Source organism: Formica exsecta, unplaced genomic scaffold, assembly GCF_003651465.1.
Source record: "Formica exsecta isolate Colony F162 unplaced genomic scaffold, ASM365146v1 scaffold43, whole genome shotgun sequence".
NCBI lineage: Eukaryota > Metazoa > Arthropoda > Insecta > Hymenoptera > Formicidae > Formica > Formica exsecta.
The window spans coordinates 361,783-387,991 of record NW_021851539.1 but is presented as its reverse complement, the minus strand read 5'-3'; the positions used below and the strand labels follow the sequence as shown (position 1 = coordinate 387,991).

At 32.5% G+C, this 26,209-nt stretch overlaps 5 protein-coding genes, 1 non-coding gene and 1 pseudogene across 8 annotated transcripts in view; 5 read left to right on the top strand and 2 right to left on the bottom strand.

The window, feature by feature from the left end:
• Positions 1-8,399: 8,399 nt before the first annotated feature.
• On the top strand, positions 8,400-11,765 carry LOC115240442 (annotated as a pseudogene).
• Positions 11,766-12,040: 275 nt separating this feature from the next.
• Positions 12,041-14,243, top strand: LOC115240461 (beta-1,4-galactosyltransferase 7). Of its 2 annotated transcripts, none has more exons than XM_029815614.1 (4): positions 12,041-12,279; positions 12,369-12,592; positions 12,682-12,828; positions 13,833-14,243. In XM_029815614.1, the coding sequence occupies exons 1-4, from the start codon at positions 12,070-12,072 to the stop codon at positions 14,125-14,127; spliced, it is 876 nt and encodes a 291-aa protein (XP_029671474.1). In that variant the 5' UTR covers positions 12,041-12,069; the 3' UTR covers positions 14,128-14,243. The 2 variants fall into 2 exon arrangements, with proteins under 2 accessions (XP_029671474.1, XP_029671475.1); XM_029815615.1 differs by lacking the exons at positions 12,041-12,279; positions 12,369-12,592; positions 12,682-12,828 and adding exons at positions 12,948-13,143; positions 13,233-13,456; positions 13,546-13,692.
• Positions 14,244-14,427: 184 nt separating this feature from the next.
• On the bottom strand, positions 14,428-16,563 carry LOC115240460 (alpha-2-macroglobulin receptor-associated protein). The gene is made up of 7 exons (XM_029815613.1): positions 16,047-16,563; positions 15,827-15,968; positions 15,578-15,748; positions 15,399-15,506; positions 15,221-15,332; positions 14,992-15,148; positions 14,428-14,748 (listed from the first exon to the last, which is right to left on the bottom strand). Exons 1-7 carry the CDS (start codon positions 16,248-16,250, stop codon positions 14,545-14,547), a joined length of 1,098 nt encoding a protein of 365 aa, XP_029671473.1. The 5' UTR covers positions 16,251-16,563; the 3' UTR covers positions 14,428-14,544.
• Positions 16,430-16,536, top strand: LOC115240466. Its single transcript, XR_003884782.1, has one exon. It is a non-coding gene; the product is annotated as a U6 spliceosomal RNA (small nuclear RNA).
• A 146-nt stretch (positions 16,564-16,709) lies between the features above and the next one.
• Positions 16,710-19,935, top strand: LOC115240459 (X-ray repair cross-complementing protein 5-like). The gene is made up of 13 exons (XM_029815612.1): positions 16,710-16,962; positions 17,123-17,233; positions 17,334-17,557; positions 17,630-17,755; positions 17,853-17,931; positions 18,039-18,176; positions 18,263-18,446; positions 18,541-18,674; positions 18,758-18,901; positions 18,966-19,108; positions 19,191-19,442; positions 19,528-19,693; positions 19,779-19,935. Exons 1-13 carry the CDS (start codon positions 16,942-16,944, stop codon positions 19,788-19,790), a joined length of 1,734 nt encoding a protein of 577 aa, XP_029671472.1. The 5' UTR covers positions 16,710-16,941; the 3' UTR covers positions 19,791-19,935.
• Positions 19,936-20,219: 284 nt separating this feature from the next.
• LOC115240462 lies at positions 20,220-26,143 on the top strand. Of its 2 annotated transcripts, XM_029815616.1 has the most exons (5): positions 20,220-20,485; positions 20,795-20,972; positions 22,908-22,945; positions 23,411-23,659; positions 25,151-26,143. In XM_029815616.1, exons 2-5 carry the CDS (start codon positions 20,969-20,971, stop codon positions 25,256-25,258), a joined length of 399 nt encoding a protein of 132 aa, XP_029671476.1. In that variant the 5' UTR covers positions 20,220-20,485; positions 20,795-20,968; the 3' UTR covers positions 25,259-26,143. The 2 variants fall into 2 exon arrangements, with proteins under 2 accessions (XP_029671476.1, XP_029671477.1); XM_029815617.1 differs by lacking the exons at positions 20,220-20,485; positions 25,151-26,143 and adding an exon at positions 24,002-24,934 and having other exon boundaries at positions 20,822-20,972.
• The window catches only part of LOC115240457 (putative uncharacterized protein DDB_G0282133), a 17,701-nt gene continuing 15,770 nt past the window's right edge, over positions 24,279-26,209 (bottom strand). The window contains exon 12 of the mRNA XM_029815607.1: positions 24,279-24,738. Within this exon, the coding sequence (XP_029671467.1) occupies positions 24,691-24,738 (48 nt within the window). The 3' untranslated portion in view covers positions 24,279-24,690. The remainder of the gene's footprint in view (positions 24,739-26,209) is intronic.

Genomic DNA, 26,209 nt, shown 5'->3' with positions numbered 1-26,209 from the left:
TACTTATTTTTGAAAAAATAAAATGTTTGCACTCAACAATCTCTGTGAGAAAAAATACTGACATCTTTTATTGTATATATGTATTAATCTTGATGTCTCGAAATAAGGAGAAATTTGAGATAGGTTTTCTGTTTAATTATAATGTTATTCGAAAGAGAATAGTATCATTGTACCATTTTCATAAATATGTAAGATAAGTTAATGAGAAAAGTCCTTTATTTTGAAGTATCGTATTCATCCGAAAAGCTATCCGAATTGCTTGCTGAAGTTCTTACGAATAGTATATCTTCCTCAGGCAATACTGTATAAGTAAATTCATTTCATTTTACATTGTAACTCGTTGCTAAAATCTGCTTATATTCGTCGCATTTGAAAAGAGAACTTGCGTAGGAGCTTGTGTAAGAAGGCCTAAAAAAGAACCTTTCAATTGACAATGAACATTCATTTAACGGTTTATTTTATTTAATTACTATGTTTTATTTCATTTTTCTATTTATTGTATCTAATAAAAAGTTTATATGTGTATATATGCTATTGCCCTTATAAAATTTTTGTCAGTTACAATACGAAATAATGCAAGTTACCTCTATGAAAAAAAATTAGAAATATTAAACGTTTTTTTGATGAGTTACCAAATACAGCGATAAAAATATTTATTGCCTAGGCTGTTTTATTTATAATTTTTGCGAACCGAAAGAGAGATCGAGCAGTAAAGATTTAAAAGATTCGTTTCTCAAAATTATGTCCCCTCATAAAATAATTTTCCTGATATCAATCGAGATTCGATTTGATTACGCATGCAATCGCCGGAGTAAGTGAAACGAGGTTTATGGACAACGTGAAGACGCACATTCGTACCACTCCATTAACGTAATTGCTCCGTATATAACTGCATCTCGAAACAGATTCATCTTCGAAAAGACGAGATCAATCGGATCCACCGCCGAGTCAGCCGTAATCGGCGGAACAGCCGCATTCCTCCTCTGTCTCCGGTGAAAAGACTTGCGGCGATAAACTAGGCATCCACGACGAACTCACGAATTTTTGCACGTATGTCACGCTGTAGCGAAATCCCGTGTCAACGTCGCCCTTCACCCGGCAGTTTATATTCGACGATTGTTTGTAGAGTGTCAAAGGCGGCTCGACTTCTGCCCGCGGCGGATAAATGAGAATCCTCTCCAGACTCGTCTTGCCACGACTCTGCTTCGGTTTGCCGAATCTCAGGCGAATAGGATCCGTTATTAAAAACGTAGTTTTGGTAAGATAAATATTACAATTTACAATTTTTTCATTCAACAATATAAAATATAAGATACTTTCGATTTTAATATATTCTTATTTTAGATATATGATGTCTTATAATGTCTTCGATGCTTTATTTAATATAATGGAATATGATTCATATGATGTAATTGTATCTCAATCAGTAACATATATGCTACTTGAAAATAATTTTATTCAAGAAATCATATATATTTCTATAAAAATATATATACTACTTATTTTTGAAAAAATAAAATGTTTGCACTCAACAATCTCTGTGAGAAAAAATACTGACATCTTTTATTGTATATATGTATTAATCTTGATGTCTCGAAATAAGGAGAAATTTGAGATAGGTTTTCTGTTTAATTATAATGTTATTCGAAAGAGAATAGTATCATTGTACCATTTTCATAAATATGTAAGATAAGTTAATGAGAAAAGTCCTTTATTTTGAAGTATCGTATTCATCCGAAAAGCTATCCGAATTGCTTGCTGAAGTTCTTACGAATAGTATATCTTCCTCAGGCAATACTGTATAAGTAAATTCATTTCATTTTACATTGTAACTCGTTGCTAAAATCTGCTTATATTCGTCGCATTTGAAAAGAGAACTTGCGTAGGAGCTTGTGTAAGAAGGCCTAAAAAAGAACCTTTCAATTGACAATGAACATTCATTTAACGGTTTATTTTATTTAATTACTATGTTTTATTTCATTTTTCTATTTATTGTATCTAATAAAAAGTTTATATGTGTATATATGCTATTGCCCTTATAAAATTTTTGTCAGTTACAATACGAAATAATGCAAGTTACCTCTATGAAAAAAAATTAGAAATATTAAACGTTTTTTTGATGAGTTACCAAATACAGCGATAAAAATATTTATTGCCTAGGCTGTTTTATTTATAATTTTTGCGAACCGAAAGAGAGATCGAGCAGTAAAGATTTAAAAGATTCGTTTCTCAAAATTATGTCCCCTCATAAAATAATTTTCCTGATATCAATCGAGATTCGATTTGATTACGCATGCAATCGCCGGAGTAAGTGAAACGAGGTTTATGGACAACGTGAAGACGCACATTCGTACCACTCCATTAACGTAATTGCTCCATATATAACTGCATCTCGAAACAGATTCATCTTCGAAAAGACGAGATCAATCGTATCCACCGCCGAGTCAGCCGTAATCGGCGGAACAGCCGCATTCCTCCTCTGTCTCCGGTGAAAAGACTTGCGGCGATAAACTAGGCATCCACGACGGACTCACGAATTTTTGCACGTATGTCACGCTGTAGCGAAATCCCGTGTCAACGTCGCCCTTCACCCGGCAGTTTATATTCGACGATTGTTTGTAGAGTGTCAAAGGCGGCCCGACTTCTCCCCGCGGCGGATAAATGAGAATTCTCTCCAGACTCGTCTTGCCACGACTCTGCTTCGGTTTGCCGAATCTCAGGCGAGTAGGATCCGTTAACCATTCTCTTTCGATGGGTCTCGAGATTCGGGTGGCCGTCTCGGTGCTGATTTCGGATCGATTCTGCTCATCTCTACCGCCGTAAGAATATTGCTGCGCGTTGGTTTTCGCTGCGTTAGAAAAAGCGGGTCTCGATGTCTTGCGAAATACATTCTGATTTACCGCCTTTACTTTCTCGCAGAAAGATTCGAGTTTCTTTACCGGATCTGTCTCGTTGTAAAGAGAAGATGAGGAGCAACAGCAGCAGACCGTAGATATCCTTCGCGGTGAATCGCTGTCACTTCTTTCAGCATTTCCGCTATTTCCGATGCAAGTGCAAGAACCAGTCAGACACGCCGCTGGAGGATCGTGGAAGGGTTCCTTGCATTCGCACCCAGATTCTGCAGCATCGTGCCTTAATCTCGAGTAATTTCCCGATGCGATTTTCCCAGGGATCTTTCCTGTCTCCAGAGATAATACTTTGCCAGAAGGATATCTCCTGGTAGCCTTTCTTCGTAACATTTTCCGCATTTCCGTCGCTTTTTTTCTTTAGGTCGTTGCTCAATTTATACTCTCGATCCATTTCATTCAAATCGTCGCGATGTGCTTGATACGCTGACTCATTTGGAAATGATACGTGCGGTTTTAACTCTTTCAATTCGATCTCATCGCCGTGATCATTTCTCCTAATATCATCGGAGATTGTCTCAGATCTGTCGAACGCGAAATCATCATATACCGCCGTCTCATATCGCAGATCTCCTTTCGTCGATAAATTGAGATCAACTCCTCTATCAGAATTTCGCAACTGCACCGATTTAGGCAATATTTCCCTTTCAATATAATTGATCCGTTTGCTCGTCCCGTTTAATTGAGTGCTCTCGAATTGTGGCCGGAAATTACGCCAAGCGAAATCGTTCACGTTTTCTGGGCAACAACAATATCTCGAGCAATCGACCATCTCATCTTGCTCGGCGTTCTCGCAACAGCAGCCGAGCCGTTGCTTATTCTCACTAGTACGTACCACTTCGCACAGCTTCCCGGATTCTCTTAAGAAACTCGGCCTGCGACAACACGGCGACCCATGTTCTCCTAAAATGCCCGGTTCTCGTCGCCGTCGATCCATGTTATTCTTGTATTTCGGCTCTCGCGCTCGTCGGTAATTCCTATCGATTAACGTTCCCATAATGGAGCTTGACGCTTTGAGGGGAGATCCCACTTCGTTCTTCCATCGCGAAGTCCGCCACTGCGGCAGCGAGCTCGTCTCAGGCACCCCCGTCAACCTGTTGGATCGCGCACTCAGACCCCAAGAAATTGGTTGTCTGGATCTCTTTACAGGATAATGATATCCGGAGATATAACGTCCTTTATAGCTTTCGTTCTGCAATGGAACCTGATAAGAGAGCGCGGCTGATTTACGATTACTTCGGTGAGAATAAAATTTATTAAGTGATTGCTGATTTAAGTCGCTAACGTCACTCTCTTCGTTTAATTGCCTCATCCGTATATCTACTTTTTGTTCATCGACATAATTTCTTTCTTTCGTCTTCTTATTTGAAGGCACGATACTTGGATAAATAGATTTATCAAATTTTTTGCTGCGTGATTTAGACATATGAATTTTTGCAGATTTTCTGTCGATAATTCTAGAACCGTTAATTCTGGACTCGGGAATGATATCTTGAGACCAGTCTTTGATGACCTCGAGACTGGTCATTTCGGTGACTGCCGGCCACGTTTTGTGACCCATCCTAGAATACGAACCATAAAATGATATCCGGAGATATAACGTCCCCTATAGCTTTCGTTCTGCAATGGAACCTGATAAGAGAGCGCGGCTGATTTACGATTACTTCGGTGAGAATAAAATTTATTAAGTGATTGCTGATTTAAGTCGCTGACGTCACTCTCTTCGTTTAATTGCCTCATTCGTGTATCTACTTTCTGTTCGTCGACATAATTTCTTTCTTTCGTCTTCTTATTTGAAGGCACGATACTTGGATAAATAGATTTATCAAATTTTTTGCTGCGTGATTTAGACATATGAATTTTTGCAGATTTTCTGTCGATAATTCTAGAACCGTTAATTCTGGACTCGGGAATGACATCTTGAGACCAGTCTTTGATGACCTCGAGACTGGTCATTTCGGTGACTGCCGGCCACGTTTTGTGACCCATAATACGAACTAAAATACGAACCATAGAATCTCGGTGAAGATTCGCGATATTTGTAGAAATTTCCTTTACTCGATGGCTTTAGATATCGACAAGTAGATTTTTTAGCTGCGGTATTTAAATATTTCCTAGAATTTTCATGCACACTTAGATCAGGATTGCTGCAGAAATGAGATTTTTTCGATGGACAGCAATAATTACAAGCATCCATAGCATTACGTTTGGAGGACCGTTTTATCTTTCTTTCCAAAGTAGTCACATTTTTATTTTTCTTCGATTTTACCCTAGATTTTATTTTTTTAAATGATCTAAATCGTGTACCTGAATTCCTTACGCTGCAGTTGCTAGATCTTTTTGTACCAGCATAATCCTCGTCGCCGCTGTTCACCTCGAGGCGACAATTTTGTTCGATATCCTTAATGTAATTCAATATATCTTCATTTTTCAGATTCTCAAAGTGGTTGGTCTTGCTACGCTTTTCATGATTTTTAAACCACCGAATATCCTTCTGATTTTCGTTACCATTGTTACATTCTACTTTTCCGTTTTTCGACATTATGTTGAAAGTATTGCCTCGCAACATATTAAAGCGGGCATCCAAAGAAATAAAATGAATTCAATAAATAACTCATTTAAAATAATTAAAATAACTAAAAAATTAAATAAATAAGCATTAATCATTTAAAATGTACTTAAATATATTTTTCATTCTATGTAATGTCACACCCTAATTAAATTTTTTTGTGTTGTCCAAACTTAGCAACGTTATTGGAAATTCTTTGGAGTGTGCAAGTTCATTTCTCCATTTGGATGCATCTTTTAACATATTGTTTAAATCGTATATTTGAATTTTTTCGCGTAGGAGTTTCTCGCGAAACTCCTTCCACCTTTCTATTTCAACCTTAGTGAGATCATTACTTCCCTTGTCCACCATCTGATTTAGGTCTATTATGGAATTTATTTTTTGGTCTAATCTCCTGTTGTTTAAAATTTTAAAACGGATTAATCGTTTGCCATTAGAGGCCAATTCTCCAATATACAATATTTTTAATATGGTGTCTTGTTCCTCAATTTTTTTTTTCATTTCTTCAATTTGTAGAGACTGATTTTTTATCACTTTGCGTAAATGTATAATCTCTTTACGCAGATTCTGCGAAGAGATATTTCGTGATGTCCATGTCAGCATCCTAACAATAGAAATATTTTTCCACATCCTGGAAATAAATATAGATATATAGATATATAGATATATTTATATTAGCGGAATTAAATAAGTCAAAAATATATGTTGTCGGTTACGATTATACACACAAGCGAAGTCTTTCAAAGGATGCCTGCATCAGTATTATTGTTAATTCGTACAGGTTGAACGTAAAACGCAACTGTCAATAGTAGTGATATATTCTTGAATGAATTTAGAAAAGATTAGTTCTTAACGCAAAAAATTTGAATCAAGGTCGTAATTAATCACAATTTTTGAATTCTCAACGTTAAATATTGTGACCATATCAAGTTTTAAAGTTGAAATTTTTAATTAAAGTAACATTACTTTTAAATTAGCAACAGAGCAAGATTTTACACATGCTTGAAATTTATCAAAAGCATCTAGTTTCAAATATTAAATAATTTTGTATTTAAAATGGCGTAAATAAAGCAACCTTAGTGTTAAGGAAAAATCGATTCAGGTGTTTATGAAAAAATGCATTTCTACTGTTAATCTCTTATAAAACACCGCAGCGCAACGACAGCGCAGAAGGAAAACAAATAATATCACACATATATTATATGTATCGTAATCACCAAAGAATTGAAAGAACGATTAGGAAAAATATATTGCAAAATGTATTTTACAAAGAAAAAAATTATAAAAAACACGCAGAGCTAAAACAGTTCTGATAATCACCGAAACATTAAAAAAAACATAAAAAATTGGATAACTGAGACAATAGTGCAAGTCGCATGCTATCGTAAACTAAACAGGAAAAGATTTAAATAAGAAAATTAAAAAAAAAAGAGAATAAATAAAATTACGATAAATGCTATACTTTCGACTAAAAACTAAAGTTGTAATACATCGTATATTTATGTTTATCGACAGCCACGATAGATTATTGATGCAGAGACAAAACCATAGAATATTCAGGTATACTCGCGAACGGAAATCAAAGGATGGAAAAAAACTGATACCTCTTTTTTTTCTTTTTTCCACAAAGTTTGACTTAATATATGCGATAGAATTACATATACGAGAGTTTATTTCTTCATGTCTATGAACAAAACTTATCGCCTTCATTTCGAAAAGAGTAAAGGCAATATTATTTTTGCTATACTTAATGATATAATGCGCAATTATTTAATTGTTTGGTCAGAAAATGCGTTGATTCAACATCGACACAATTTATAATGCGCTGGAATTATTTAATTCATTCACATATTTACGCGGTATAGATACAACATGCCAATGCCATGTGTTTACAAACGATATTGAATCGCGCTGAATAGAAACGTATTAAACTGAAATTGATCAACGTTTCACACAATACGACGGCGATAATAAATAGGACATAAAAGAATATTAAAAAAAAATAAAATATAACAACGTTACTCAGTCAATAGCTTTTACACATAAGACACTGGTCTATTGCATGTCATTAAGTAAAAAAAAATCATGTGTTATTTATTTTCTTCAATTTTTTTTATATTTCTAAATATAAGGAAATAATATTATAGATAAGATATCGAACATTAATAAAAATTAAACTTTAGTAAATCTGCTAAATAAAATTGATTACATTTGATTACTATTAACAGATAAATACTATTAAAAGATAATTATTTTTTTTTTATTTACGTAATTAACAATCTGTTATAAAAAATAATTAGCTAAACGAATGTATTATATATAATATAACCGCATAGATACTTTTATCGCGCACATATGAAGTTATTCTGTTATACTGCAAAAGAAAATAACTAATAAAAAAAATTATATTATATGGAACAATTCGCATATAGTGTGTTGAAGAAAAATTTGTATTATCAAAATATATAAGCAAATAGTCTTTAATGTATTTAAAAAACTATTATTTAAATTAAATTTATTAAATAAAATTATTATTTAAATGTTTTTGCTCAATCTCAGAAATTGCCAATAAGTCTGTGCAGGTATTTTTTATTAGGAAAATATTTAAAACTCATTCTCGATTAGCAACTGGAATGTATCTTGCCCATCTTTCGATGGCTTATTGATATTCTTCGGTCTTGCCGTGGCGCAAAATGCTTTGAGAAAAGTATGCCTTTATCCTATCCTTCCATTCGCCAATTATAGCTTTACTTTGAAAGGTAGCGGTACTTTTAAACTCGTATATAAAATTGTATAATCTATTGAGAAGCACAACAAGAACGTAATTATATACAAACGCCATTTTTTTCATTGTATTTAGATTCGACATCGGCACACGAACCACTTTTAACTTCCCGGATTTAAATTCATTCGATTTTCTCTCTCTCTCTCTCTCTCGAAGATGCTCTTTTAATGCAACACGCGAATTTTTTTAATATCGCAAAAGCATTTTTAAATTCTCCTAAATTTTCAGCGTCTATTCTTATTTTTTATACGTTTTGCTTTCGCGAAAATATTATCCCCTCGCGATACAATTTTTTTTTACGGTAAATTTTCTTACACGCATAAATATAATATATCATACGAAAAGCGTGCTTTAATCTTCTTATATCTCCTATATAGAATAGCAGCAAAATTTATTTGCATACATATTGCTCATATGTTAAATTTACATAATTTATTGACGCAAATAAAGAATTCAATTGTTTATTAAATAATCAATTTTTCTCTTTCCTTTTCTTTTTAATAACTTACAAAGAATTGTTTTTTGATAATCTACAATTCATCAGAATACAAAAAATATTAATTTTTCAATTTTTCAAATATAAATAGCCTGTCTGCTCTTTCTTCTTATATGTGCTTCAAGCTCTAATAAACAGCAAATATATAATTGGAATTGACATTTCTTAAATATTTGAGGATTATATCCAGATTAATAATTACTCTCGACTAGAAATTTCTGATAATCAAATGCAGTTACGGTGACACATTGATAAATTAGTTTAGTCTGATGTAGCGTGACTTTCATGTACGATGTATGTCAAGATACAACAACGAGATTAGCGCGATAGATTGTACCACTTTACGGAAGTTTGGTGGATATTTATATTTAATTAATTCTTGATGCCCCCAAAGTGAAAGATAATTAAATCAATAAATATTTTTTTACAGATATTAACCAATTATTTTCGATATGTTTCAGAATGCTTATCAACTCAGTTCTTTTTCTGGCAGTCTGGATCAATTCGGCGATTGCGGAAGAATCATCTCCCAGCGATGCTATGTCCGACAAACGAGCGCCTATGGGGTTTCAGGGTATGCGCGGAAAGAAAAATCTCATCCCCACTTCGTTAGAACATAATAAATTGTCTCAGACAACGCTAATGGATTTTCAAGTAAGCTATTTCTCTATTAAAAATTAATACGAAGAAAAAGCCAAAAAGGAAATCGTTTTACTTAATTCTTACTTTCTGAATTATTTATGAGAAACAAAATGTGTTAATTATAGGATACGCGTGATGATAAGGAGTCGAACGCGCCCGATATTGAAGATAATCTTTTGCACGAGTTTGAGAAACGGGCACCAATGGGATTTCAGGGTATGAGAGGGAAAAAGGATTATTTGACGCCTGATTTCGAAGATTCCTACTTTCGTAACGAGAAAAAAGCACCGATGGGTTTTCAGGGTATGAGAGGCAAGAAAATTGTTTCGGAGGATGAGTATTATAAACGAGCACCAATGGGATTTCAAGGAATGAGAGGAAAGAAGTCTTTGGAAGAGGTAAGCCTAAAAATATTCAATATTAATTAAATTATTGCACTTGAAGAGAATTTAAGACAATAAAATGCATAATTCTTTAAGTATTCTTTTGAAGTATGACGTCGTACACAAATGGATGTTATAAATTATAATCTACTTTTTGCTCTCTGAGTCTTCTGTTTTAAATGGAAATACGTAATTATCCCATAAACATTTAATTATAACATTTTTTAATCATCCACGAGCATTTAAATATAATCTATTTTTAATTAGCGATATTTACTTAAAATTCTTAATGTTACTTCTTATGTTATATTCTATTTTCCTGAAAATTGAATATATAAACAGGTGTTAGGTGAAATTGAAAAGAAGGTCGCGATGGACTTTTATGGTACGAGAGAGAAAAAGACATACGTTTTCGAATATCCGGAAGATTACGAAAAGAGACTTCTCGCAATGGGATTTCAAGGTACTCGTGACAAGTTGAAAGAATTTCCGGGAGAGTGGGAGAAAAGGGCTCTCATGGGATTTCAAGGGATGAGGCAAGAAATCATTGTTCAACGAGATAGAAGAACTTGAGAAACGAACTATCATGGGTTTTCAGGTTATTTGCTCAATTGTGAAGTTATATATCTACTATCCATTTCAAGGAAAAAGCGAAAATATACATAAAATAGTATATAATTTTGTCATAATTATTACAAAAAGAAATGAATAATATATATTTTGTTATTAGCTCAATTTTTTTAGTAATAGTATAAAAACACACACAAACAGAAAACATCTAAAAAGAAATGTTCATTAATTATTTATTTAATCATCTTTTCAGGGCATGAGAGGCAAGAAAAATGCTTTCGAAAATTACGTAGATTATTACATGGATCCTGACATGGATTTCGACAAGAGGGCACCAATGGGATTTCAAGGAATGTGAGGCAAAAAAGATCCCGATAAAAGAGCACCTATAGGTTTTCAAGGCATGAGAGGCAAGAGAAATACGAGACAAAGATTTGATATCGGCATAGACTTCAACACCCGATCATCAAACGAATATCAAGGTAATCAATGTAGTTTAAATATAATATAATATATAATAATCGAAAAAAAGAGAAAGAACATCTGTATAACGTGTTCATTGATATACGTCATTAATATTACCTTTGTAATAAATTACACATACGCATACTATAATTATTAGAAATTTAAAAAATAAATATTAATTGAGATCCTTTATTTCGAAAGTTATGACAAAAGTTTCATACATCTTGCAGTAATCAGCGTATATTAAAATTAGACTTACATTATCAATGTAGAATTTAACATAAGAAATTGTGAAGATAAAAATTTCACAGAAGTTTCTCTTTTTATATAAGATTTTTGAAAACATGTTTGTTCGATATTGACTCGAAATAAAAGAATATCCGCATATGTGAATTTTATTATAGTTGTCGATAAGAATAAACAAATCAATTAGAATTTCTACACTAGCTCGATAAAATATTTTCTCTCGTTTTTATCATGCACTGTAGTATTTTGTAAAATAGCTCAGTGCTTCCTCAATAGCACGACTAGACGATAATCGATAGAATCTATCATCCCCAGCGAATAGAACGCATAACGAAAGTTTTCCAAATATTTATTTTATTATTCATGTACCTCCGAGCCATATTTTATATTGAAATAGCGGACAAGTTTTTTGTTTTATTCTTTTTATCCTTCCGCTCATGTACGCCGTGCAATTTTGAGCTCGAAAAGGTCCATCATGTGGACATTCGTCCACATTGTGTATTTCCCCGGAGCAGGAACGAGCAATAGAAGGAAATAATAAACCCCATGTTTTGTTTTATGTTTCAGATTCACAATAATGCAGCAGCCCTTAGAAATGAAGTTAGATCGTGCGCCTGATGCTGTCGGACGAGCGTCGGAGGCTGTTGGTGATCGGGCGTCTAATGCCGATGGCGGCCGGGCGCCGGATGACGCTGGCGACTTGGCGTATATATATATATATATTATATACACATATTACATATACAAAATTTAAATAAATGGACATTATGAACCACTATGTATGTAATTAATTTCATTATTTTTTCTAAAAATAAATTATATATGTATAATAAAAACTGTATATGTATAATATTTTATTTTATATATGGTTTTTATATATTATACAAAAAATACTAAATAATGAAAAATTTTATTAACAATAATTGTAAAACAATTTATTATTTGTTAAATCTCTTAAGTCTGTATTTTCAAATATCAAAAATTAATACAAGATTTCATTATTACAGATGAATGCAAGTGTGACAAATACACAATCAGATCAACATCTCAAGCAATTAACAAATGAGATTAATGGACATAAAAAAAGATCTGAGCACCAATTAGCTATACTGGTGCCATTTAGAGATCGTTTTGAAGAACTGCTAATGTTTGTACCACATATGCAGAAATTTTTAGACAAGCAAAACATAGATTATCATATATTTGTATTAAATCAGGTATTATAACAGAGAGAAATATCCAAACAAAAATTAAGAGTAATAGAAGCACTCTTTTTAAGTTATCTTTATATTTTTGTGTTTTCCAGATGGATAGATACAGATTCAATCGAGCATCTCTTATAAATGTAGGCTTTTTTGAAACAGAGAAAGCATTTGATTACATTGCAATGCACGATGTAGATCTATTGCCTATGAACGATCAGTTATCATACGCATATCCAAGTGCACAGCCACATCACATATCATCACCAGACTTACATCCCCGATATCATTATAATGCTTTTATTGGTGGTATACTGCTCATTAAAAGGTATGCTTTAAATCCTGATTAAATAGATGCTCATAATATATATATATAGTGACTAGTTTACTAAATGTGTTAAATATATGTTTTTGCAGGGAGCATTTCATACAAGTAAATGGTATGTCCAACAAATATTGGGGATGGGGACTGGAAGATGATGAATTTTATCTTAGACTGAAAGAAGCTGGCCTAAGTCCCAGTCGTCCACAAAATATATCAACAGGAGTGCATAATATATTTAAGTAAGTATTGTTTTTGAAAGAATAGGATCGAATACATGTTATACGAATACGAATGTGTCATAAACTATAAAATGGAATGGTTACAAAAGTTGTGATATCAGAGGCTGCCGATTGTTATAGACAAATACACAATCAGATCAACATCTCAAGCAATTAACAAATGAGATTAATGGACATAAAAAAAGATCTGAGCACCAATTAGCTATACTGGTGCCATTTAGAGATCGTTTTGAAGAACTGCTAATGTTTGTACCACATATGCAGAAATTTTTAGACAAGCAAAACATAGATTATCATATATTTGTATTAAATCAGGTATTATAACAGAGAGAAATATCCAAACAAAAATTAAGAGTAATAGAAGCACTCTTTTTAAGTTATCTTTATATTTTTGTGTTTTCCAGATGGATAGATATAGATTCAATCGAGCATCTCTTATAAATGTAGGCTTTTTTGAAACAGAGAAAGCATTTGATTACATTGCAATGCACGATGTAGATCTATTGCCTATGAACGATCAGTTATCATACGCATATCCAAGTGCACAGCCACATCACATATCATCACCAGACTTACATCCCCGATATCATTATAATGCTTTTATTGGTGGTATACTGCTCATTAAAAGGTATGCTTTAAATCCTGATTAAATAGATGCTCATAATATATATATATAGTGACTAGTTTACTAAATGTGTTAAATATATGTTTTTGCAGGGAGCATTTCATACAAGTAAATGGTATGTCCAACAAATATTGGGGATGGGGACTGGAAGATGATGAATTTTATCTTAGACTGAAAGAAGCTGGCCTAAGTCCCAGTCGTCCACAAAATATATCAACAGGAGTGCATAATATATTTAAGTAAGTATTGTTTTTGAAAGAATAGGATCGAATACATGTTATACGAATACAAATATGTGTCATAAACTATAAAATGGAATGGTTACAAAAGTTGTGATATCAGAGGCTGCCGATTGTTATATGTGGAACATATATTACAGGCATATACATGATAGAAATCATAGAAAGAGAGATACAACAAAATGTTACAATCAACGGGAAATAACTAGAAAACGAGATCGACAGACTGGCTTAAACAATGTCTCATATAAAATACTGGATACAATTAAGATGACTATATCGGATATTCCTTTAACAGTGATCAACATCTCTCTGTTGTGTGATAAATCAAGCACACCTTGGTGCGAATGTGAAAAACTAGTCGGATCAAAGGATCAAGGGAGATCAAGAGAGAAAAAGAAGACCATTATTAGTAAACTTGCTAATCGATTATAATTATAATGCTAGTAATTTAATTATAATTAAAATACTATAAATGTATCCAAGCAACACATTCACAATTCTTCCATTTGTTATGTGTATGACTTAAAAATAAAACAGTTCCATAATTTGTTGTGTTCACACTGTTTATAAGAGATTCAATTTATATTACACAAATGTTTTGTAATAATATATTTTAATATTTTATATATATATAGTATAAATCAACTTTTTACTTATAAAAATATTATTTTATAAAAATTATTGCTAAGAATATTAATTAATAATTCATTTGAATATAAACAGTTTTACAAATAATTGTTTCTTAATTTATTTCATAATAATCATCTTTTTTGACTATTTGTACATATTTTTAATAAATTACGCACCTTTTAATATTTTGTAAATAGTAAATGTTTATCTTCTACCTTCTTACAATTCTGTATGCTTCTGCATGATTTTGTTCTCTAGATCCATATGAAGTTTTTGCACCGTTCTAACATGTTTTTTTATATGTTGCTCGGTAGTTGAATTATCTAACTCGTGAAGTTGCCCTTTTCGCGCTGCTTCCAAAGCTCCTTCAGTATGCAGATGTCGTAGTTTAAGTAACCTTGATTCATAGTGCAAAAGTTCCTCCTGTAACATATACATGTTAATATTAATGCACATATTAATATGATAATTGACATGACTAATATGCATGTCAAATTTATTTATAAGTTAACTTATGAACAAAAAAATTACTAATAGTTCTTTTAACAAAAATAGCAAAATTATGATTATTATTTAGCATTCAACTAATTATTGCTACAAATGTGTATGAAATGACAAAAAACGTATAAAATTAGATTGTAATTATTGCTATTATTATTATTATACTTTTAAAGATTCTAATTCTTCAGAGGAGAATTTTGCTTCCAATGCGATTTTCCACAGTCCTTGTACTTTGGGTTCTATGAAATCTCTGTGGTTCGGTCCCTTTGCAGTAAGTCTGTCTAAGCGATCGAATTTATTTTGTAGTTCCAAATGTTTTTCCCTGAAATAAAAATAATAATAAAAGCTAGTACACACAAATCCATACATGTATAAAATATTTCAATATATGTACCGAAGTAAATTTGTTTTTGCCATGTGATTTAATTTCTTGTCTGGTATATTTTTAGACAGTTCCTCCTCTTCTTCTAACACATTCCATCTTTCCGGTTTGAGATGTAACATATCTAAAAATGTTCAATGAATATATAAAGTATAAAGATAGAATAAACTATGCGTATGAAAATACTAACTTTCAGACTTTTCTGAATCTCCAGATTGTTCTTTCAATAAACTCATATATTCATCCACTTTTTCTTGATAATGTTGGAATTCTTGTTTTAAAGTCTCAAGCTCCTCATCTAAGACAAAAAAAAATATGTATATATATATATAAATAGCTATTTTTATATTTTATGTAAAATATGTATACCAGTAAAACCAGCCATTTCAGCTTTAGCCCACAATTTGTTTAGTCTTATATCCTTAAATATATCTTTGGCAACATAATTACTACCATCGTTCAGTGCTTTGTGTATCTTAAGTAATTTTGGATCTTCTGTTTCAGTAAAATGTTCCAGTAAATCATATGTGCTCATTATTCCTATAATCAAATAAAATTATGTGAGATTAAAGTTCTGTGAAAAACAAAGGAAATAAAAATAAAATAATACAAAATTACCAATGAGCTTCTTTCTTAAATGCGCTTCTTCCAAACCTTCAGGATCTTTTCCATCAGATTTGAAATGCTTATATGCGATTTCTTCCTTATCGTGAATCTTCAGATCACTGAAGATTGACTGTAGCTTGCTATCTGTCAGGCGCTAAAATAAAAAAAAATTATATATATGTATATATATATATGTATATTAATTTTATCTTACTTATAATTCTCAACTTACGTTTTTTGCTTTAACCCAAAGTATATTTAATTTTGCCATCCTAAATGGTTTATCCAAGTCTCTGAGAGAGATTGAAAACTGCGAAGAATCTATATGTTTAGGTTTATTTGCCTCGACAGAGTATTTATTCTCTCCTACACTAGTATGGATCGACAGTAGACCCAAGTTTATTAACAGAATATATTGTGCGTTTAAAAAAATCATTTTTATATTTTAATCAAAAATAATCAAAGAGAAAGAGAGACACGTGTCACAAAGTCTACAACAATAATATAGTATATAGTTTCACCACTAGGCGGCGAATCGATTGTCACTTTTAGTTTCTCGCAAGTACATTTGCGATGATACTTAGTTTATAAGGAATTTCTTCGAGCTAAGTAGTTGTACTTGCTTCGGCAGTACATATACTAAAATTGGAACGATACAGAGAAGATTAGCATGGCCCCTGCGCAAGGATGACACGCAAAATCGTGAAGCGTTCCACATTTTTTGCTTCCAACTAGTTTAATTACCGATATCGTATTGTATATCGTACAAAAAATATGATAAGGAGTAGCGATTTCGGAAATAATTTGATTAATATTTTTGTTCCATAAATAATAAAAGGGGGAAAAATTTATTGCAGATAACTTTTATTTTATTAAAGAAAATTTATATTTTATTACATATAAAGATTTTACCAATGGCATCGAAAAGTGGATTTGGCTATGTAGTTCCATCAGACCTAAAATGAATGCAGAGGCGCTGCCGACCGGGAATTTAACAATAAACGTCTTTTGAATCCGGCAATCCCTGTTTCTGATCGATAAAAAGAATTGTTTTAATTATCAAAAAGAAATCTTCTCTCTGTTATTCTGAATCAAGGGTGTGGATATAAAATAACATTCACAGAAAAATGCCACCGAAAAAATCAAAGGTTGTGTGTGTATATATTTTATTATTTATTTATTAAAGATCTCTTGTCGAGCAGGTTAAATACATATTATATATGTTTTTTAGAATTTATATTCAATAAATTTAAAAAAACGATATTTTATCTTATAATAAATTTTGATCTTTGTATTTTTGTTATATAGGAAAGTATAATTTTCCTTGTAAATGTCGGAATTATTCGGCATGGTACTCAGAGCAATTCACAGTTGCTAGATAAAGCGAAATTTATTCTTAAACACATTATTCAAAAGAAGGTACGTTTCTTTACATCAGACTATTAATAACAGTTTTCTCTGTATTTTTTTGTATTATATCTATATTTCTTTTTAATCATAAAAATATAATCCTGTTCAGATATTTCTGCGTCCAAAGGATGAAATAGGAGTGATATTAATGGGATCAGATAACAGTAAAGACAACAATATCATAGAATTAGACAATGTACAAGAATTGTGTCGTATGCAAGTTGGAAATTGGGATTTGATAGAAAGCATCGAGAAATTACAAACCACAAACCAGAATTGTTCTTGGATGGAGGCAATTTATGCTGCAGTTGAATATATCAACCATGAGTGCCTGTAAATATACCTAACAATATAAAGTATCGATTGTTTTTAAATATATATCAAATTTATTGTTTTTTGTTTCAGAGACAAATCTGAAAGAAAAATAATCCTGCTGTCTGATTTTAATGAGGAAGAGGATATTGTGTGCCAATTCCAAATGGATGATATTGTAAAGACATTAAGTGAAGAGGAAATTTCACTTATGGCAATGTATGTTTAATGAATTAATTTCCTTGGTTTTGTGTCGACAATTATTAGTAATAATAATTACAAGAAAAAATAAAAATATATGATATATATATTGCAGCGGAGAAAGAGCGTTGGATAATATAGATGAAGATTCTCAAACAGCTAGTGAAGCATTACTTAAGAGTGTTTTACGAAAGGTAATTCAGTCAATGATCTAAATGGACATTAATCAATCTCGTACGCGCGCGCGCAGGCGAGATGAATAATATGTAATATAATAAATAATATATAATATTTTGTGTAGATTGATGGTCAATATTTCACTTTCGAACATGCTATGTCAGAAGTACGCTTCTATAAACGACCATCAACTAAACCGATGACATGGTACTGTCTGATGGAATTGGGTGATTTTTACATACCTATTGTTGGAATTTCCAAAGTAAAACTAACTTTATACATGCAATATATATATATATATATATATAACAATATATTATATATATAATGTATTGTTTATGTTACAAGATGCCGACAGAAGTAAAGTTACCACAAATGATATTGATGGGTAAGACGAGTACACCCGATATGCCAGATCAGGAAGTGCCAATTAAGAATGTTCCACAATGGAAGGATAACAACAGGACTGTTCACACAAAAGAGGATATTATCCGTGGTTATGTGTACGGTGGCAGGCCTATTCCGGTTTCGGGTAACTTACATTTTAATTTCTAGTATATATTATGCCCTATTATTTTGCCCTACTAATATAGATTTAAACGATTGACGGAATATGCTGACCTTAGATGAGGCTAAGAAGGCAATGACTCCCAAAACTAACGAAAAATGTTATAAGATACATGGTTTCACTGCAAGAGAAAACATCCCTATGGAATACTGGTTGTCAGATGGCACGTATGTTATCGTACCGGCTAACGAGGTATAATATTATTTATCATTTTATGTAGCTATCATAAGACATCACTGATTTGATAATAAAAATGAATAAGATACTTCTTACAGTCGGTAAGTGCACCATTTTATAGTCTGGTGCAAGCCATGGTTGACAAGAATGTAGTCGCTATAGTGGAGAAGGTTTACAGAGCAAACACTGAAGCTAACATGGTCGCATTATTTCCGAGTGTTGATGTACCGAATGAACCTTGGGTGAGAATCATTGTTTTTTACTTTTTACTATTGCATCTATCAAATAATAATATGTTTGTGACAGTGTCTTATTGAGATTGGCTTGCCATTTGAACGAGATTACGGTGCGATAGCGCAGAGACCCTTGAAATTCGTGATGAAGCAATTGTCGAAAGAGCAAAACGATGCTATCGACGACTTGTTGACATCTTTAGAATTGCCCGATGCGTAAGTATAGTAAATATATATATTTAATATATATAAATCACAAAGTAATACGAATAATATCCTTTATTAAATTTTTTTACAGTACCGACGATGACGCAATTGATGTTAGCGAAAAATATCTACCGGGATATATGCCAGACCCCGGAGCACAACATATGTGGGATATGTTATCAACTCGCGCGCTTAAACCAGACAAACCGTTGCCATCTATAGCCGACGATGTGAAAAATCTTTTAGAGCCACCCGAGTTTATGAGAGAAAAATGCAAACCGGTTACAGAAAGGATAAAAAATTTGTTTTTCTTAGAGAAGAAGCAACCTCTTAGTACTAGGAAGTGAGTATTCTCAACCAAAATTAAGACTTGTATTTGGAATTCAATACGAATTCAATATAAATCGTTTTGATAAATATTCTTTTAGACATAAAAAGTTGGAAGAGAGAGATAATGAACAATCTAATAACGATGACTTGTCCATGATGCAGTCAGTCAAAACAGATGAAAAAGATATTACAAAAGACAATAATGATAAATCAGAGAATATGGTTTCTTTATCTGATACATGCGATTTTGATTTTGATGCGATTGTGAGTATATATAAATTTTTTAATTGCGTTTTTTAAATATATACATATATAGTAAAGTTTTACGAATATATAAATATTATTACAGGGTGATATATAGAAAACTACTGGCAGTAATCATCTCTTGATAGTCACATTGTGACTTTATGCGTTTTAAATTACGCAGTGCGTGAAAAACTTTTGGAAATATATTTTTTATGTTAAATTTAATTGAAATATATTTTTTAATGGAAATAAATATATATGTGTATGTATATATAATGTATGTAATATTTAAAGTAAAAAATGTATATAATTAATTTTTTCAGAATAGTAGTGTTTAATTTTCGGTATCTTCTCGAAAGTGCCAAGAATAACGATGACGTTACCGCCGAATAAGGGAAAGACGAAGCCGCCTGCCCACATAACGCCTACCTTTTTCCCATTCTTGATTTACCGAAAATTCATTGACATCTAAACATTACATTATACGCTATGTTTAATTGAGTAGCAAGTAATCGAATATGTTGGATTTTTAGATTTACATATTTATGAATGTTATGCGTGTAATTGAATGTTATTCGAGAAAACCGTTAAATGTGCGCGTATAGTACACTTGCAGATCGGCTTCTGTAATGTACCGCCTTCATCCACTTAACTCTTCAATTATTTCATCGACTCGATTCGCAAGGATGACGCTCAACGATTCATCCTACACCTATAAAAGGAAAGATATTGTCAGTTGCTTATGAAACGCGCAATTTCTCATCGACGACTCTCACGTTTGAGACATCCTATACTCAGCAGCGGATTAAGGTATTTTAAGGCCCTAAGCACAAACATATGGTTTGATGATTTATAATCACATACACATTCACATTCATATTTTTATTTAACAACATATTTAAAAAATCATCAGAATGATATATCTTATTTAAATTAGTTACTCTTACTAACGATAATTTTATTGAAACTAAGATCAGGCTACTTATTCAAGTGTCATTTTGTATGTCAATAAATATACGTTTAATAATATAATCGTATGTTTAATAATAAAAATAATTAAATCTTTTAAACTTTGAATTTGATTATTGCAATTTCACTATTAATATTCTTTCCGGCCAGGACTCCCTCTCTTTTATACACTAGGCCCCGGATGTGGGTCCATAGTGTGCTACCTAACGAACGGTCTTCGTGCAAAGAGGACGCGGCGGCGGCGGTTCAGTATTCAGTCGACGAGAAGACGCTGCATCGCGAGGATCAACAGGTGCGAACGAACGTCCGTCGCCGGAAAACAGCATGGGTAAGTCGAACGAGATCTGGCTGACTCAGCTGGCTTCTTTTCGACACCTACGCAATCCCCATCAGACGAAAGCTGATTGAATATCGGATAACAGGACATTGCGCGCGCCGCGCTGGAATTTTTTACTCGCCTATCGCGAAAAACGATCTTAGATCTTTCCTTGAGCACGCGTATTCGCAATGTGTGCCATCATCATGTAAATTTAAGCACGTATCCTCACGCTCGAACAATTTTACAAAACGATCCGTTGTCGAATCAAAAACTTTAAAGTATGTAAAGATGTCGAAGAAGAGATTCTAATCTTTTCAAGCATCTGATTAGAATCTTTTGGATATTTTTTAAAGAGATTTTTAGATATTATTGTAAATATCTCAAAGAAAAATTATTTTGACTGATGTTGACGACTTCCTCTCCTGGATCTTAGAATGTTAGAAAATTTAAAAATTTATTTAAAGGGGATAAGTCTTTATACATATATATAATTATGTTTTATATTATATATATTTCCTATATTAAACAATGTAGAGTTTTTAGATGCTTCTTCATTTCTCGACGTCAATCTCGAATGTTTTTATCTGATATCCATTATTTTGCTAAATATGGAATTAACAAAAATCCATAGACGAGAAAAAATATGATAAACTTTTGAGACATTTTATTATGGACAACTTGAAATGCATCTCGAGCGCAACGAAAGTAATCTAATAAACACATTTCTGCAAAATCAAATCAAGTATGGGAAAATTTGAATATACGGGGGAAAAAAAGTAAAAAAAATCTTGGCCATTAAATTTAAATTACACAACTATTACAGTCTATTTTATCCGTGGATGCTGCGCGAAATACCACGATGATAAAGATAAATCTCTCGCGGTGAAAATGTCACGTTCGAATGCATCCCGATGTATGTTTGCAACATTATGCAATGCTGTACTTCAATTATCGACATCAGCGACGCGATATTTCTTCTCCGAATGAATGCTTAGAAATGAGCTATATTTCTTCTTTTTTTAGGAATAGAAAAATAATGAGTCTGTATTTTTTTCTGATTCGTAGAGAGATTTATCTGACGGTTTGGCAATGTGTGACGCGAATTTATTCCAATGCATCGACTGCAACTGATCAGGATACGCTAGATATATGTATATGTATGCTATTGCGCAAATAACGGGGAAAGTTTCGTGGAGTCGCGATAATGTCAAAAAGCTGAGACGCTTCGATTAATTTTGGGTCAGCATGAAATAAAAGAAACCTTTCGCGTGACGGTTCGGAGCCGACTTTAGCCGTTGGCCGTGAAAGAAAAATACACGTGCAACCGCGCGATGCGAAAAGATATGCTCGCGACGGTAAACACTGACCTAGAATCGAAAGGAGTGTGGAAACGCGCGTATTAATTGGCTTGCGAGGGAAAAAATAGATGTACGCTTTTATCGAGACTTGTAATCGCAATTATGCGGCTAAAAAAGAAATTATCTAAATTTAGATCTCAATTATTAATGGACATCTAAAGGTGATTGTAAATGACAAGCTTTTTTGTGAAAAGATGTAAGATACCTATATCTCAAAAATAAGTTGCTTAAATAATTATAGAAATTATAAAATTCTCATTTAACTATTTGAATAATTTGTCAATTAAAAAAATAAATAAAAGAAGTAAATAATTTTTATTTATTCAATATTTAGAAATATAATATAAAATAGAATCTCTAGGAATTGTATACTTCAATGTGTGTGTGTGTTATGTTTTTATATTCTCACAATATACTTTTGTCTTTAATGATAGAATTGCAAGGTTTTACTTGTGCAAACTCCGATCGCTGCCGGGCAATATTCCGGATCCTTTCTCTATTTTTTTCTCTTCTCTTTTTATTGGTGCACCATGTTGTGTAATTGATTTTTCTGCGCTGACTCACCTTTTTACTTCGTTTTTTACAGGGAACATATACGTCTGCAGCCTGCTCGCCGTATTCGCTGTAAGTGGCCGGACTTTCATTCGTTGCGGGACACATGCACTCTTGAATGCATTTTCTTATGCTTCCTGCTCCCGGAAGCCGATCGTTTTCTCCGCATACACACACATGTCATTAGCGTGGGAATTTTCTGTGCAGAAGGCTGAAACGATTCATGGCGTTGGATAGGAAATAGCGCGGTTAATTAATCCAAATTACGCATAAATAACGCTTGCTAATTCTCGAAATAAGCGCGAGAAACTTGCTAGCATAAAATTTAAAAAATTTTTCCCTTCCCGTTGCAGATGATTTTGCGTTAAACATATAGATCAATCGCAATGAATATAATTTTTAATTATGCACGCAATCTTAAATTTATAACTTCTTAGTCATAATTTTCAAAATTATATATCAAAAACGTATGTTCCGTCAGTCACATACGATATTAAAATTTCATAAATAGATTTTACTTATATTTATTGTCTTCAGACACTTTTCGTCGCGGTGCAATGCGGCGACATAATGCGCAAGAGCATCGTCTTCGACAAGAATACCCCGGATGTGTTTTATTGTCCGCAACACAAACCGATCGGTTTCGAGAAAATGCTGGTCAAGGCGAGACCGCTCTCTAGGCTTTGCCAATTCGAGGGTCGCCCGATACCGGAAGATTACAAGAGTGACTGTTATAACGACGTGGACGAAACTGAGTACGCATGCAAGGAAAAGTACAGAATTATGGTGAGTGAGTTAAATTTATTTTCCCGCAAATCACTGTACGCAAAATGCACCGTTTATATGATTTATAAAAAACTAGCAACGCGAATATATATATATTATCAAAGAATGAGATAATTTAGAGAGGATATTCCAGTCAGTTTATACAAGATATGTTAAAAAAGGTACAGCTCCTGATAAAAGTTTACAAATTAAGCGGATTTTTAATTAAATTAAAGTGTTGATCGCTAATGTGGAGAATAAGATGGTATAAAAGCTTGCTAAACAAATAATTTGCTCGACCCATGCCATCATCGTAACATTGTCGCGTGTAACGGATTGGTGTCGGTTTTTTTCTCGTTACAGAAGCGATTCAATAATCCGGATGGGGATGCGAAAGCCATTGACAACGACTACGTCGAGAAATAGAAAAATGGGAATGATGCTGCACGGCCGCGATCCACGCGCACGCAAATCATAAAACCCAAATAAAATCAAAGCCACACCATACTAATGCTCGGGGCTGCTGCATCGTCGAGAGAAAGGAGCTCTCAACATTTATAAATAAAAAATAATACTTAGCACGGCGACGTAGATAACTCGTGGTTATTGCGTAAATTGATTATTCACTTCTTCATATTATATATAGTAGTAATTATGTAATATTCATATTACATATTTGTTATACATTACACACATATGCTCCTAATGAACGATATACCAATAGCCAAATTATTGGCGCATCGAATACTCACGATGAAGAAGTGGATAACAAAGGAATAATTAACACGAGCGAGATGTATAGTAAAAATAGCGAAAAAATACTCCAGTTATACATTTTTTTACAAATTTATGTTTGGCATGAAGTATGGTAATAAGGAATGATAGAGTCGATACTCTATGTTTTTCAAGCTTCCTTTTTTAAGAGGGAATTAATTTTTATAACATTATTAATAAAACTAATCGCACAATGGATCAGCTGGGTGATTGATCATTAACCCTCCGTTGGAGCTTCAAAAAGTATAGATGTTTTCAAACATCTGGACTTAGGTATGTCAGTCATATGTTGGAGAATCTATTATCAAGTACTGCCAGCATTTATTCTGTAACGGATAAAAAAAAATGGTTAACCATGAATATTATTCTAATAATCTATAAAAGAAAAAAAATGATCAGAATCTCGCGCGTTAATAGAGGAAATCAAAATTGTGCAATTTTTTTTATAATCTCCGAAAAAAATTGTTAATCATTACTTCCATATCGTACACGCATATAAATAAATGAAGTATTTGCAGAATAGATATTGTTCATTACATTATTTCAACATTTTCTGTCACGATATCGAGGAACGCATCGAAAGTCAGGAGTACACGTGGTACGTAGTCCTTCAGATTAAGATGCAGATAAATAATTGATCACCTACATCAAGCGCGAAAGAAAATGTAAATTACAATCCCGGATCAATTATTTCCGCTAATACCGTCATAATTATCTAACGAACGGTCTTTGTTTTAGATGAGGCTTCATCCGCCGGGGAGCGACACACCTTATAACGGGACACGCCTGTACAAGTTCTTGGCCTTCGACAAGGATTTACCGTACGCGCGAAAGAATCAGGTGTAGAGGAGAGCGGCCGTGCCGCTTCAAGGACGACGGTAAATTCATGTCAATGAATGCGATTAAAAATGTTTGCAACGGATATTTGCTACGTTATGAATTTTATATGTTGAGGATGCAACAAAAAAAATATCGCCTCGTTCCTATAATCCAATTAATGAAAATTGCGTCCCAATTTCGTACAATCGATCGGGCCGGACCCGCTTGCTAATCGCTTATATTTATGTTACCACTTATTCCTGAGATTCTTTTGTGTTTTAAACGATTTTAACGACAAGATACTGATAACTTTGATGACACACGATGCGAGAATGTTTTCTGGGGATATTTTGAATATTGAGATTGCAAATCTCTTCTTTTATCTATTTTTAGCAGACTCATCAATTTGGTAAGACAAGGATTTGTTTCGTGTTGTTAAAAACAAATTATTATAATTAAATTTATCGATTTCTCTCTAAAAATACTTTAATTAGTTTTTATAAAATTATTTATTTTCAATTTGGTTTTCTAACTTGAATAATAGTATTTTTATATGAAATTTTGTTTTTTTTGTTTTTGTTATAAAAAAATAGCTACAAATATTTGTTGTGTCATCAAAATTATCGGAATTGTGCCATTGTAACGTTCCTATTCGCGGCTTAGTTTAAACGGGCCTTTTTTTCCAAACAAAGATTATTTTTGTAATATGGTTAAAAATCGTTTTGTTTGTAACTTATATAGGTAGAGAGTAATATATTTAAGGATATATATATAAAATCCATTATTGTAGATTATTAACTGTAATCAATAAATGTGAAAAAAGATATTTAATATTCGACATTATATTATGACAATAATATGTAGACATACATTTATCAGAATAATATACAAGTGAGAGAGAGAAAGAGAAAATAGTGTTTCTTCAAACAATTTATAATGATTTATATATAGTGGTATTTAATTATATATATATATATA

What these genes read in the sequence shown, in the direction of transcription:
- LOC115240461 (XM_029815614.1), top strand. Translation starts at nt 12,070, where the DNA reads ATGAATGCAAGTGTGACAAATACACAATCAGATCAACATCTCAAGCAA. An exon ending in ATATATTTGTATTAAATCAG is followed by an intron (nt 12,280 to 12,368) that starts GTATTATAACAG and finishes TGTGTTTTCCAG; the next exon opens with ATGGATAGATACAGATTCAA. An exon ending in GGAGTGCATAATATATTTAA is followed by an intron (nt 12,829 to 13,832) that starts GTAAGTATTGTT and finishes CATATATTACAG; the next exon opens with GCATATACATGATAGAAATC.
- LOC115240460 (XM_029815613.1), bottom strand. Translation starts at nt 16,250, where the DNA reads ATGATTTTTTTAAACGCACAATATATTCTGTTAATAAACTTGGGTCTA. An exon ending in TTTGGGTTAAAGCAAAAAAC is followed by an intron (nt 15,969 to 16,046) that starts GTAAGTTGAGAA and finishes TTTTTATTTTAG; the next exon opens with CGCCTGACAGATAGCAAGCT. An exon ending in TGAAATGGCTGGTTTTACTG is followed by an intron (nt 15,507 to 15,577) that starts GTATACATATTT and finishes TTTTTGTCTTAG; the next exon opens with ATGAGGAGCTTGAGACTTTA.
- LOC115240459 (XM_029815612.1), top strand. Translation starts at nt 16,942, where the DNA reads ATGCCACCGAAAAAATCAAAG. An exon ending in TATATCAACCATGAGTGCCT is followed by an intron (nt 17,558 to 17,629) that starts GTAAATATACCT and finishes TTTTTGTTTCAG; the next exon opens with AGACAAATCTGAAAGAAAAA. An exon ending in GAAATTTCACTTATGGCAAT is followed by an intron (nt 17,756 to 17,852) that starts GTATGTTTAATG and finishes TATATATTGCAG; the next exon opens with CGGAGAAAGAGCGTTGGATA.
- LOC115240462 (XM_029815616.1), top strand. An exon ending in GCCTGCTCGCCGTATTCGCT is followed by an intron (nt 22,946 to 23,410) that starts GTAAGTGGCCGG and finishes TATTGTCTTCAG; the next exon opens with ACACTTTTCGTCGCGGTGCA. An exon ending in AGGAAAAGTACAGAATTATG is followed by an intron (nt 23,660 to 25,150) that starts GTGAGTGAGTTA and finishes TCTTTGTTTTAG; the next exon opens with ATGAGGCTTCATCCGCCGGG.